Source organism: Stigmatopora argus, chromosome 10 (assembly GCF_051989625.1).
Source record: "Stigmatopora argus isolate UIUO_Sarg chromosome 10, RoL_Sarg_1.0, whole genome shotgun sequence".
Taxonomy (NCBI): Eukaryota; Metazoa; Chordata; class Actinopteri; order Syngnathiformes; family Syngnathidae; genus Stigmatopora; species Stigmatopora argus.
The window spans coordinates 8,633,286-8,646,912 of record NC_135396.1 but is presented as its reverse complement, the minus strand read 5'-3'; the positions used below and the strand labels follow the sequence as shown (position 1 = coordinate 8,646,912).

The 13,627-nt window shown below is 38.5% G+C and overlaps 1 protein-coding gene and 1 long non-coding RNA gene across 4 annotated transcripts in view; one reads left to right on the top strand and one right to left on the bottom strand.

Moving 5' to 3' along the window:
* The window catches only part of cadm1b (cell adhesion molecule 1b), a 119,950-nt gene that overhangs the window by 75,904 nt on the left and 30,419 nt on the right, over positions 1-13,627 (top strand). For 2 of the 3 annotated variants that reach the window (XM_077611477.1, XM_077611475.1), the window contains exons 3-4: positions 4,333-4,353; positions 11,637-11,783. In XM_077611477.1, the coding sequence (XP_077467603.1) occupies positions 4,333-4,353; positions 11,637-11,783 (168 nt within the window). The remainder of the gene's footprint in view (positions 1-4,332; positions 4,354-11,636; positions 11,784-13,627) is intronic. The other variant, XM_077611476.1, reaches the window with a different exon arrangement.
* On the bottom strand, positions 5,349-12,675 carry LOC144083531 (uncharacterized). Its single transcript, XR_013303572.1, has 2 exons — positions 9,095-12,675; positions 5,349-6,269 (listed from the first exon to the last, which is right to left on the bottom strand). It is a non-coding gene; the product is annotated as an uncharacterized LOC144083531 (long non-coding RNA).

Here is a 13,627-nt window from a genome sequence, read left to right as displayed (position 1 = left end):
ATAAGACAATTATGGTGGAGCGTGACATATCTAGGATTGGCCAATGTTGCACGACACTCCGCTGTCCGCCAATGCTGAGTTGCAGCTCATGGCCAGCTGTATGTTTTGCAGTTTAATCGTGTAATCGACATAACATACGCCTGAAGCAAACTCTATTTTAAGGGATATGACGGTACTATAAGGAGTGAGCATATCTTTATGGCCAGGTTTTGGATGAGGAAGTTGCAAATGCCCTAAAAATCCACTGGAGGCGCCTAGTCTTTATAAAGTGAAAAAAGGAGGAAACCCAGGTTTTTGCTGATATCATTAGATACTAGTAGATATTTCTATAACTCAGCAATTCAGCAATAATCTATTATTATCAAACATAGTTAATGTATTCACAAGCAAAAAATGACTTGACCAGACATTTGTATTTTTTGATTTGCAGGTTTAAACATAGCTTCAAAGAGACTATCCTTAATGTTGAACGACGGGGTGTTTATCATTGTAGAAAAAATCCTCTCTCACTATGTCACTCAAAAATACCATTATTTTCTCTGTAAAGGCATTTTCTTTTATGGTGCTAAAATCTCATTTCATTATGCATGATCATTATTTTCTCTGTAAAAGCATTTACTTCTTTGGAGCTAAAATCACATTTCATTATGCAAGTGTACCTAACAAAGTGATCCATGGAATATAATGGCAGAGGAAATGAATCCAAGGCAGATCTGCAGTTATTCTTCTTTTTTTCCATTATTTGCAGGTGCTTGGTAATCAAGCTTTTACATCTCCAAGGACTGACAGATTGATTATAATTTCAGAAAGGTTGTCATGGCGATGCACTGTAAACTTGATGGGGATGCTTTCAGAATTAAATCTAGTTAAAGGTTGTGCAAAAATAAAGGAAGCAACAGAAGCGGCACCAATGATTCGTAAACAAAACTCCCAAATAATAATTAACTAATTTGAGTAGCAATCACATTCCATGGACTTAAAGTCCCATTTCCATTGATTTTTACACACTAATTAAATGATAGAATCTGGTCAAAGAGTAGTCAAAAATAAACAACCAAGACTTGCTCACTCACAGACCCATGTCATTGTTAATTATGGCAAATTGCTCACATGCTAATGATCTAACACCAGTATATTTTATGGCAGTTTAGCCCTAAAGAAATAACACCCAATTCATTAGCCACGTGTCATTTGTTATCAGGTCAAAGCGGTATTTGGTAAACTGTTTGGATTAAAACAACAGAATAAACTATTTACGAGCCTTCATTGTGCTCAATTCACTCATCTTACTTTTTGTTATATTATGTGTTTATTTAGGTGAACGTTTAATTTTATTACAGTGGGCTTGCCTTTTACAACACTCGGTCAAACTCAAAAACGATAGATACACACATCAATAAAACATACTACATTGAAACATCAAATTGAGTAAGTAAAACATATGGTTTAAGCTGTGAGTTGGAGGTGGTAAAACAGAGTCAGAAGTCTTTATATGTTCAGAGAGGGTGTTCCACAGGTAGGCAGCTGAGCGAAAGGCTCTGGACTCCATGCTGGTTAAACGGGCAGGTGGGATCATAAGTTGATTGGATAACAAAGAACTTGGAGTGCAGATGTAGTAGTAATAGGCCAACTACTGAGGGGCCAGGCGGTTTGAAGCACAGATGGTTAGAAGAAGGGTTTTCTATGATGATGGGGAACTTTGTGAGAAGCCTGAGGATTTTTTTCTGAACGGTTGTGATGTGACTCAAAGAAAGAGTCCTTATAATACAAAGTACAGAAGAATTATGTTAAGTGACATAATCATGGCAGTGAAAAGACACATTTTAATGATTCCGCCACCCAAAAATTCCCTTATGTGGTTCGGTAGAAAAATACTGTATCAACTGTGTCTTCTCTTCAGTATCTTGGGATCTTACTTTGACATATACTGTTAACAATATTTCACAGGTGTTGTGGATTTTTGGAATATCGTGTGAAGTAATGACACTCCTTATTACAAAAATAATGCAACAGGCTCACACATCCGCTGTGCGTATCACGCAGCAAATGTATTTGCCGTCTTCTCCGTCACAATGCCGAAGAAAAGAGAGGTTAGTGTGCAGATTGGGATGAAAAAAGAGTGGAGGAGACAAGGATGGACATTATTGGGGGGACGCTTGGCCTGCCTGCTCTCATCCTGCGTGATTGACAGATGGGTGCATCGGCTGCACTCTCGCCGAGGCATTTTCCCGCCCCGAAATCTGTCCATCAGAGCTTGTCTAAGCAGAGCGACAGCCATGACATCTAATCACAGGGCAGCCGGCGCCTCATAACTTGTGGCTAATGTGCTGCAGGTAACACAGGGAGAGACACGCCGCCAGAAAGGCGCTATAAATAGTCTGGGTAGCGGCAACTGACAGGAAGTGGATCATTTTGATGGCGAGGGAAGGTGTCGCCAGACTATATCACAAGTCTGTTTAGTTTTAAGTCTCATGAAACTCAACTGTGTCTATGAATTTGACCCCACAAAGCGACTGGAGCATAATGTTTTATTTCCTTGCTGTCACTTTGGCTGAATCACCTCAAAGTCCCCGACCTAAGTATCTAAGTACTTGTAAAGCAGGATTGGTGTGTCTTTTTTTATTTAAACGATGAGCTAACCACTGTTTCCCTTGAGCGATCACTACAGAATTTGTTATATTTTGCTTCTAGGTCAGGAAGTTATTTTTTAATTGCAAATTCCAGTGCAGAGTTGTTAGTGTATGTTTCATAGTAAGATAACTAAGGTCAGCAGGTGGAATCCAGGCTTGAAACTTTCTTTTCTAAAAGTTCCCTTGTTTTGGGTGGTTTTATTTATAATAGAGAATCCCACAACATTTAACTATGACACTAAATCTGCAGAATTGATGCCGCTAGTCGAGCAAAGAGCCCCAAAATTGTATGGACAATTGCCAACATATTTTCCATGTGTTAAAAGTGATGTACTGTATTTAAAACCTTTAGTTTATTTAAATTAAGAAAATAGCTATTGCCATTGTGTCTACTGCACACACTACCTACTAATTAATTGTAAAATGGTTTGATTTGGTGATGTCCTGACTCCTTTAGCACTCTTTGACAAAAGTGCATTCTGTTGAATCGTCAGACAAAACCAGCAAAAAAAAAGTTTTGACTGCCACTCAGAGTGTCAGAGCATTCTACCCGCCTTCCGCTCACAACTTTTTCCCGTCCGCCATGTGTGATTTGTCAGTGGTGATTTTATGTACCCCGCCCCTAAGGGATAGCGGGGATTGCTGAAATGCCGGCAATGCACAAAGATGTGTAACAAGGACGTGTGTCACACCTTGCACCCTTATTACACTGCCAATGACAAATGGGACAAGCTGTCTGCCCAACGTTTGTGCTGCATGGACGCACGCATTGCTCACTCCAAGCTCACTTGTCTGGGTGCAATGTGCTGCTACAACATACTGGGGGGAGTCTGCACACATCAATGGTGATTTGCTGGAGACAATTGTGTTGTCTTGTCAGTAGGCAGGAAGAGGGAGTGACACCTCTCCAGTAGTTAGTGTTATTTTCGCTTGCAGGTAGTTTCCAATGTGTCTTTTGTATTTTAGACAGAACACGGAGTAACCTGAAATTCATTCTGGTGGATATTTGGTCAAAAAATGATATGCATTATCTCCCCAGATTTTTTTAAGTAAAGGTGGCACTGAATGTAGCAATAATTATATTGACTAAACTGCATTATTGAATGATAATATACAAATTTGTATTTATTGAAAATATATTCGACCTTACAAATAAAATAGAATGATAAATGAAATACATCTTGTAATATTTGGTCACATCATCCTACCATTGAACGTTTCCCATACAAAAACATCAGAATGCGTTGATGCTTAGAAGAAAATGAATGACACCATCTCTCTTGAGGTTATTCTACCAATCCCTGCAGAGGTCTTCTGTGGGGACTTTGGGAGTGTGCCCAGCTCCAAAGCTTTGCATGAGGTGCCATGCTGGGTGGGCAGCGTTCCGAGTGTGTGCCCACCCTTTTTAAGCACACATACCATGTCCCTTGAGAGTTCATAGCTGTGGTTGCCATGCCTTTAAAATCATTACCTTTTTAAAGATCAAGTCAAAGAAGAAAAATTACACAAAATAATTCAGTAATTATGCTGTATATTAGTCTGAAGTAGGGGCTGTCATTTCATGTTAATTATTTCCAATTGAATTGAACACCCTTTAATTGACCCGATTGCTATCATCAACAATGCAGTTTTTTTCTACTTGCTTTTCTACCTGCTCATAAACTGTTTTTTCTGGTCTTGTCTTCCTCATCTGCTGCATCAGGAGCTGCTGAAACCATCACAGGTACTGTGCTTCTCTTTTGCTTCCCTTTTCCCTCGTCCTGTCTGTTCTTCTGAGCCGATTAAAATTGGGCTTTTATTTCTGAAATGAGAGGCATGCTGTATTTTGTGTGTTCTAGACAGTTCCCCCCCCAAAAAAAATTTTGTTTGGGTAATTGGTTACCCCATTTGTGTGCTTTTATAGTGATGCTGCTGAGGTACCTATAATTGAATACATTGCATTCAATAATAAATCATTGTTCTTCATTGCAGAACCACAATGAAATAACAAAATAGCCCATAGGGGTTTCATACATATTTTTTTTTGCCCGACAGCATGGATATCTAAAATGAAGCTTGCATTGATGAGGACGTTTCGTTAGTTTCCCGTGAAATGTTGTGATCTCCCCTGTTCCACTCCATTTCATCTATGGTCGAACTGAAATGTATTGAGGCTTATATCCGTGCATACAATATTAACCTTTGGTGCAATAAAAAAAATCATGTAACTTGCTTGATGAAAAAACAGCTAAAACGATAGCTGCCACAAAAATGAAACCTCGCGGATGAGGGTGCTGCATGCAAAACTGCATGTCTTTTAATATAGTGACAGTGGGACTTTTATAACATTTTCTCATTACTATTTATTTCATGTTTACGTCTTCCCTTTGAACGTATAACTGATGCATTTAGCAAATCCCAATAGGTTTTTTATTGTGACTAAAAACATGTTTCCCTCTCAAGATGAGAGCTTCTTTTAGCTTGAGAAATACAACTAGTCCGTTTCAATCCTTTTTTGTGTTATTCGATCATTAAACAAGGATTATACTTGGATAAAGTTGGTGAAATTTGGATGTTTGAGTTTTTTCAAAACCTTCTTGCGCAGAGGTTCCAGAAGTTGTGATTAGATCCTTTAAGATCCAAATCCCTGTTGCTTTTGAAGAAGCTTTTCATCATATAAGGATGAAGCTCTAATGACTGAACAGTATAAAGAGACATGACATGGAGAAAGAGGCAGCATCAGAGACAGAAAAGTTTTATTGTTAATGATGTTCTGTAGAACCGCTTGTTGCTATAAAGGAGACGCTGACTCAGGCAATTGGATACTCGATAGGCTGCTTTTGATGTTAACCCAACCCACCCGCCTTCAAAAAAAAAAAAAGAAAGCGAACATAATCAAAGCGAACATCTTCTATAAGGTGCCTAAACCACAGAATCCTTCGACTTTTACTAAAACTGATCTGGTTTCTTCAGATATTGCTGCTATCCAATTAAAATTGTGCATCCCAGATGAAAGGCAATTAATTAGGTCACTGAAACAACCTGATTTTGATGTTGCAAAATACAAACAAAACCGATAAAGCGAGACACGCTTGACTGAAGACCCGGTGCATAGATGCTGTTAAGAAATAAGCCCTGAGCTTATTAGCATCACTCATCAAAGGCAAAGTGAACATTGTCGGGTGTGTCCACAGTCGTATTCCCAACATTGTATTTAGGCTTGAATAAAAAAATATTTTTTTTAGCAAGGAAGAGTAACACAAAAGACAAGAAATTCATTTTAAAAAAAGAAAAAAGGAGTTACAAGGGCCTCTTTTGTCTTTTTCCATGATGGGAGAACTACCTTATCTTGACATATCAGCAAATTTGCAAAGCACATTTCATTTGGTAATGCATTGACCCAAAACTCAAACTCAAAAGTACATAACCTTTCGAGAAGTTGTGCAACTTTGGCGTCTTGCATATTTTGAATCGCAATGAATTGAATTGAATGCTTTTATTGTCATTATACGAGTATAATGAGATTTAAAACTTTCACCATAGTGCACAAATACCAACAGACAGACAAATAAATAATCAACAAATAAGAAATGAATAGATAAGTAGTCCAAGTGAAGTCAGCTGAGTGAAGTTTTTTTCCGTCTGAAGTCCAGGCAGAGTCTATGGACGCAACAACAAACAAGCAAACACATAGAAAATCAATTTATAGTAATCATAAATAGATAATCACTAAATAGTAATGATGAATAAATAATCACGAAATAGTAATTGATAAATAAGTGGTCAACATAATAAATAAGTATTATACGTAGTATTAATAAGTTTATTATTGTTTGAAGGCATTGCCATTACATATTTATGTTTACTTTCTAAGTTTGTCATGACTCATTTGATGTTCAGAATGCGTTTTTGTTGTTGTTGTTGTTTTGCTGTATTTGTACACGACATTGTTATTTTTTACTGTGAGCATAATCGCAACATTAGTTTACCTACAGAGCTGTGGCAACCTTAAAGAAGACAAAGAAGTGGTCTTGTCGTTGCCGATGGCGGCGGGTAGGGAATCCGTTGTAAAAACAATATCAAAACAAAATTTCAGGGCTAACAACCAACTTTTAAAATGGAAAAATCTTGGCTTAGGCATTAAGAACTGTGTTAGAACTATTTCCAAAATACCTGTTTCTTTAATGTCTTGAAATGTTAGGATTGATGTGCAAATCTTACAAATCGCTCATTTAATGTGTAGCAACTGTAGCTATCATAACGGTTATGGAAATGTTTTAATATCGATTAATATCTTGCCGGGCCAAATTATTAAGTGTTTTGGATTTTATGGCATTGCTCAAAATTGTATCGCTAAGCTCCACACATCCCTTATGGAGAAATTTCTTTGTAAGTCACGATAAACATGGATGCACAATTTCGTAGCAACTGGACGCATTGTGGTGGGCGTTAATACATTCAAATCAAATCTTAACTGTCAAATACAGATATATTTTTAATTTGAAACAAAAGATAGCTTGTGTTCCTTTTTATGAATAATGGGTTGGGTGTAGAAATTCTCAGGGATGCCTCAGGTCCACAAAGTTCTGCACATACTTTATTAGGAGAAATATCAATTTTAACAATTTTGTGTCACCTTTCTGTCTATTGTATCGCCGTAAAATTGTTTGGGGATTAGGTGGATTCCCTAGGAGGTGCTCAGTCAGGTTCAACCATTGGAAATGGCTGCAAGGCCCCGAGGTGATGCCTTTTGCTAATATTTTTCAACAACCTGGGGAAGTTTTTGACACGTAATTGACAAAAAGTCACAACTCGAACTTGTTAGCGTCACTCAACTGTCCAGTATACCTGTTTTAAAATCAAAGATAATTGAATTGGATGTTTGGAAGGGGAGCCATATCAGCCGACCCCTTTGAGGGGAACACAGTTGACAGCACACAAATGCACTTTCGTTCTCTAACAGGTTACATCTAAGTGTTTTCTGGGGGAAGGTTGTTGTTAGAAAATAATTGTTAAAACGACAGTAACAAAAACGCTCTCATTCTTAACTGTTGAATTTAATTAAAACGTCATGTTTAAGAAACATTTGTCTCCATTCGCTACCAATTGCTTCTTGGTCAATGCAGATTACCTGAATTCACCACATTCAATCATTTACTCAGACACCCTGGCCGCAGATACTAATAATTTCTCATTCTTCCATAAGAGATTACTGATCGTGACTGAAGCTTGAATATTCCTTCAATTTTTTTAAACTGTTAGGGGTTTAGCTCTCTTTTATTTAATGAATGAGTACCAGACTCCTTGATGGCAGATTGTGCATCCCCATGGTCTGCCTCGGCCTTGCTCAGTATGTTGTGATGCGTCAAGAGCCAAGCAGTCATGTGTAAAGATACAGGCACTTTACTCTTCCAGACAGCTGCTGGAATGAGTGTGCATTTATCAGCCAGTCACCTGTGCCCAAATCACCCCCTTACCCCCATTCGCCCACAACCAGCACTACCACCCACCATTCGGGATTAATGACTGTCTCTCCTCATTTGCACCCAATCATGAGCGGGATGCAGAGGCAATTGAAAATGTTTACTTCAATCGCCAAAGCCCTCCATGTTCCACAAAGTGGCCCGTTTTCACTTTGATGGGATTGCTAATCACAGCCATGTTATTTATGTGTTTTGAATTGGAGATGAGCCTAGGCTAAGAAGGATGCTGGAACACCACCAACTTTGCTCAGGGCTGTAGAGGATTTATTTACAGTTACTTTTTCTGTGACCAGCAGATTGGGAGAAGAGAGTCCCTGGCCTTGCACTGCCAGAATTGAAATCAGCCATTTTGCTTTTAACAAAACATCAAATATAAACTGACGCTTTTGTTTCATCTTTTTGTGGCTGTATATCATCAAAACTGCAATTAGGTCATCAGTAAAAAATTGCTAGACCTGAGCAACCACTAAATACCAACACTACCACAAAACAGCTTTTGAAACCATCACTTTAAGCAGTTTAGTTTAGCAGTTTAGAATAAATTACGAGTACTGTAAGTACTGTAGCAAAGAAAAAATAACCTCTATATTGGAGGACGAAGCAGCTGCTGCACAGGCTCATTGTGCGGCATCTGCAGGCAGCGAGTAGGCCAGGATCATTGGTTCATTTGCATGTCAAGAACGGACCTTCCTCCAAGGATAACATTACGTATACAAGTTCTGGTTTGAAGGAGCTGTAAAGAAAAAAAACCACTCTGTTGATCTAGTAAAGCCATCGCTAAGCAAAGCACGTTTGGGACATCACCTATCTATCCATAACAATGCCTTGACATCTTTTCCCCTTAAAGACCACCTCATTAAACGGTGAAGGTGGCCTTAAAAAGCTGTTTTGACGAGTGATTGGTATGCTGGACAGCGATTTCACTGACAGCAAAAGCAAAAAGAAACGACAATATCCATTGAAAGTAATACGTTCAAAATGAACTATGACTGCTGTGCTTACCTCCTAAACATTGCATAGGCAAATAGGCAAGTGACACAATAGAAGAACACACGTGCCCTCCAATGGCTAACTTGTACCTACAGGGAAGAATAAGTCTGATTAATTTCATTAATCGGCACACACCGAATCCGAAACAACCCGCCACGAGTCGTGATTGTGATGTAAACGCAATCCGACTTATGCGGCCTTTCATACTAAATTTGTATCATCCCAATAACTGCCATTTTTGTGGGAAAAAAATGTAAGAGTACATGGTGTATTTTTGCATCCGGTGCTTGTTTTTGAAAAGAAAACGAACATTAAAAGTACTTGCTTTGACATGTTGGGATATACGTGAAAAGTTTGTTTTGGTACTTTCAGTCTTCAAACAAGAATTTACGTCGCTCAATTAAAAGCAGGATGATGAAAACACTGCCCTTTAATTCACTACAGAAAAGCCCTGTGTAGTCTTTGTGCTTGGTACAGCAATATCTTATTGTCTCACACAACTTTCTTCAGCAAGATTATAAACTTCATTTTGACAATACGCTTAAAGGGCACATCACACCTCAACACACAAAATCTTATTAATATTGTGCAAACAGTCCTGATGCTGTCTAAACTGTGAATTAGTGGTGCAAAGAGCAAGTCGTCTAGATTTTAGTGCAGACGTCGACATTATTCCCATGCATTATCTGCTGACATTTTGTCCGTTTTCACCGATTACCTCGCTTTTGTCCAAAACCAAGGGGCCCGGCATCAGAGCGGAATCAAACGGCTGGCTTTTTGCATCAGACGATTGGTCCGATGAGCTGTTATTTTTCAAACAGAAGGTTAATTTCTTATTGCAGGAGTTCACGGTGAATCATGTTAGTTTGCCTGTCTGTTTCTATTATCTCTCCGGGGGCGAAACAAATGCACGTTCCTCTTTTATTTTTCCCTTTTATTATTCCTCTCCACTTTGTAAATGTCACAAAGCAATAGAGGTTTGTGTGACGACTCGGGCATGTAAATGCGCTTTTGATGTTTGCGCCTGCGTCTGCAGCTGATAGCGCTGTGCCTCCATTGGTGTGAATCTGAGACATTCTAATGTATTCCTGGCCTGGGTAAAAATAGAACAAGGTGACTTTAAATTCTCTCCCAGAAAACAACAAAGGGGGAACAAAAGGCTTTTTGCGAGTGTGAGAGGTGTGAGTTACGACGACAAGGTCCTGGGCCTGTCTCGGAACAGCGCTTGTGTACCGAGAGCCTCTATGAAGCTCCTTTCCATGCCAAGAGACACACGATAGCACACTGAGCACACATTGGTCACATGGGTGCTCAGATGGAGGGCTCTGATAAAGCTTTGCCCACCAACACCATCCAGCAGCTCTCCCGTCTCTTTTGAAAATATCGTGTCAATCATTAGAGTGGCCGAAAATGCATTATGATAGAACAAGACGGCTTTAAGAGTCAAAGAAAAACAATAGACAAAAGTTTCATTGTCATGTCCCTTTTTTCTTCATAATGAATATGCCATTACCAAACATAATCATATAAAAGAGTAAATGGGTCAGTTTCACGATAAAGTGCCTCTTGGTGTCCTCATTGGAATCACTTAGTAGTCATGGTGTACATTTAGGAAAATAATGAGATTCTGAAGTCCTATTACAGGATAAGTGCCCTAACATTTGCACATATTAAATATGATGAGGCACCAAAATGTGTTTACGTTATTGAATTAACTTTGTAATGGTTTTTCATATATTGAACAAGTCACGCTCACTTCTAACTGCAGTGTCTGTGTGTGGTTACATCTTACAAAAAAGCTGTATTTCTTGTTCACAACTAGTGTTTATTATTTGAATGAATGTTATATGATCTCCGATGGAAAATAAAAAGGACGTCACTGTATCTACTGTTGTCATAGACACGTTGTCAAATCATGATTTTATTTTTATTATTTTTCATTGTTCATATATCCTTCTCAGCTTCATAGAGTGATAGAACAAGCTGATATTTTTTTTACTGGATTCTATCAGGCTCAATTAGCCTTGGTCTCAAATTGTTGCCATTAAACACTAATTGGTGTACTGTGAATCAAGGAGGATCAATAATTCAATGTTAAAGTCCTTAATGTCAATATTATCGACTATTGAATATATTGTTGAATATTGTTACATATGTGACTTTGTAGTACTTATAAGCAGTTTACATATGACATCAATTTTCATCAATATAATTTTCCGCCCCCACAAGTTCCACCTTACACTCCTTTGTCTTCTAGCTGCTGATTGCCAGCTTCCCTTCATGGGCAGCCAAGCTTGCAGCCCATCTGGCGTTGACTCACACAGACCCCTCTCTCGGTTCTGTGGGCAGCAGGGGGGATCAATAGTGACAGACATGGCACTTTTATACTAAATGGATTAGACTTCAGCTACACTATCGACATAAGATTTGTTAGTGTAGTGTCACATTGTTGCGTTGTGTTGACAAAAGAAGCGCAAATATTTTTGAAGCATAACATGGATCTTATTGATGATATTAAGTCGGATTGTAACCTCATTTTGTGTGTGTGTTGAAGTGGAAGGTCAGAACCTGGCGACGGACAATGTGTCGGTGGTGGAAGGCGAGATGGCTACCATCAGCTGCAGAGTTAAGAACAACGACGACTCGGTCATCCAGCTGCTCAACCCCAATAGACAGACCATCTATTTTAGGGATGTCAGACGTAAGTCAAAACAACATTATTTAAACCTAATGTGTATTGGTTCATACAGAAACCAAATAAGATACAATTGAGTGTGATTGTATGTTTAAAAAATTATCCATTTCTTTTTTCCTATTGCAAAGTACCACTGTTCTTAATCATGAATAAATCTGATTATTTTACATTTAATTGAAATCACCATGACACCACAGCCTCTGCATTGACTTAAAAATTATGAGAATGAGCGGCATAGTCTCAAACTTTTCACTGGCTACCATTTAATCAGTTGTCTTAATAGGTCATTAGTTGGGGCTTCTCCTTATTAATTTCTAAGAAAAGGTTATCATGAGCTTTTATGAAATATATAGCCATATTTCTACCATAGTTATGAATATATCCAGAGATATTGGCTATGCTGTGGTTTCAATGGTGGATTTTCATATAATTAAAAGGTTGGCCTGATTGTCTTGGAGTTTGCTTTCTTCATTATGATCAATCAAAAATGTAGAAGGATTTTGTGCAAATGTGAGTTTATAGGAAGAAGAAATTTGTGGGCATAGTGTGATAGCAGGATTGGATTTATTGTCTGTTTGTACTGTTCTTAAGTGCAAGTTTTCCATTTCAAAGTAAGCTCACATTGGGAAATGGTTCAATTTGAAGAGAATGTTTCTCAGTGTTCTCACCCAAAAAATCCCATGGGAACAATTTACTATTGTCTCAAATATTGTTTTCATTTGTTCATTCATTTTCCATGTCTTTTATCCTCACGAGGGTCGTGGGGGTGCTATCCCAGCTAACTACGGGTGAGTCGGCGGGGTGCTCACTGAATTGGTTGCCAGACAATCTTAATATTGTTGTGCTCTGCGTAAAATAAGAGGCATTGTCTAGTTGTTGTATTTTATACTTCAAAAATAGTGATTTCTGTGTCTGCCAGTGTTAATTTTGGGTGTCACATCGTTGGCAAATTAGGGCGCACCTCATAAGAAATAAGTGGGCTTTTTGGTGATCCATTATGTGAGCAGCTGGAAGGATGCTACCACAGTGCTCGCTTTTTCTTTGCGTCGTATGTGCAAAACGTGATTTCCATCTGTCCTTGACGTTTGCCACTTTAGCACAAGTCATTAAGCTCAGGAAGCAGGCGAGATTAATATAAGATAATTCTCCGCTTGGCCATAATGGGAATACTTTTGTGTCCTTGTCACTGTTCGATTTTACGATAATCTCTTAGATTAGGAGATTGAATGTTATGATTATGCATGAGCATATGGGCCTCGTCTACTTTTCACTTGTGTTTTTTTGCACCTCTTTCACTCGTTTTTGTCTGGGATGCAAGCCAGCCTTCAAGGTGATAGAGAACATTTGCGTCTATAGCCCATCCCAGCTGTTGCTGCAAATTGGTCCCCATTTTCCCAAATGCGTTCTGAGATTAGAAAATATTTTAAAGTATGCCGTAGATGTGACATTTTTCATCCTTTGCTTTTTTTCACGGAACCCTGCAAAGCAGGACGTCTGCTGCATGTGTGGTGCTATTCTGCGTGGTGACGGTTATATAATCAGAACAATTAAATTCAAAAGCCTCCTCTGGAGAAACAGTGAAAAACGGTTTGAGCTAATATTGTTGAATACATTGCAAAAAGAAATTGAATTATTTTGAAACCCAAATATCTTGAAATTCTGCAATGAGCCGATCAAACAGAAGATGCATTATGCATTTTGCAAGTAAACTCAATGTTATTAAAAAAAGGTGCCTTATTAATTTGACACACCAACTATAGGGGAGTTCATTTCAATCCATTTAAAACTGGTTTGTGAGTGGTCCTCGTTATCAGGCTGTTTTTATTTTGACATAATGAGACAACTAACAG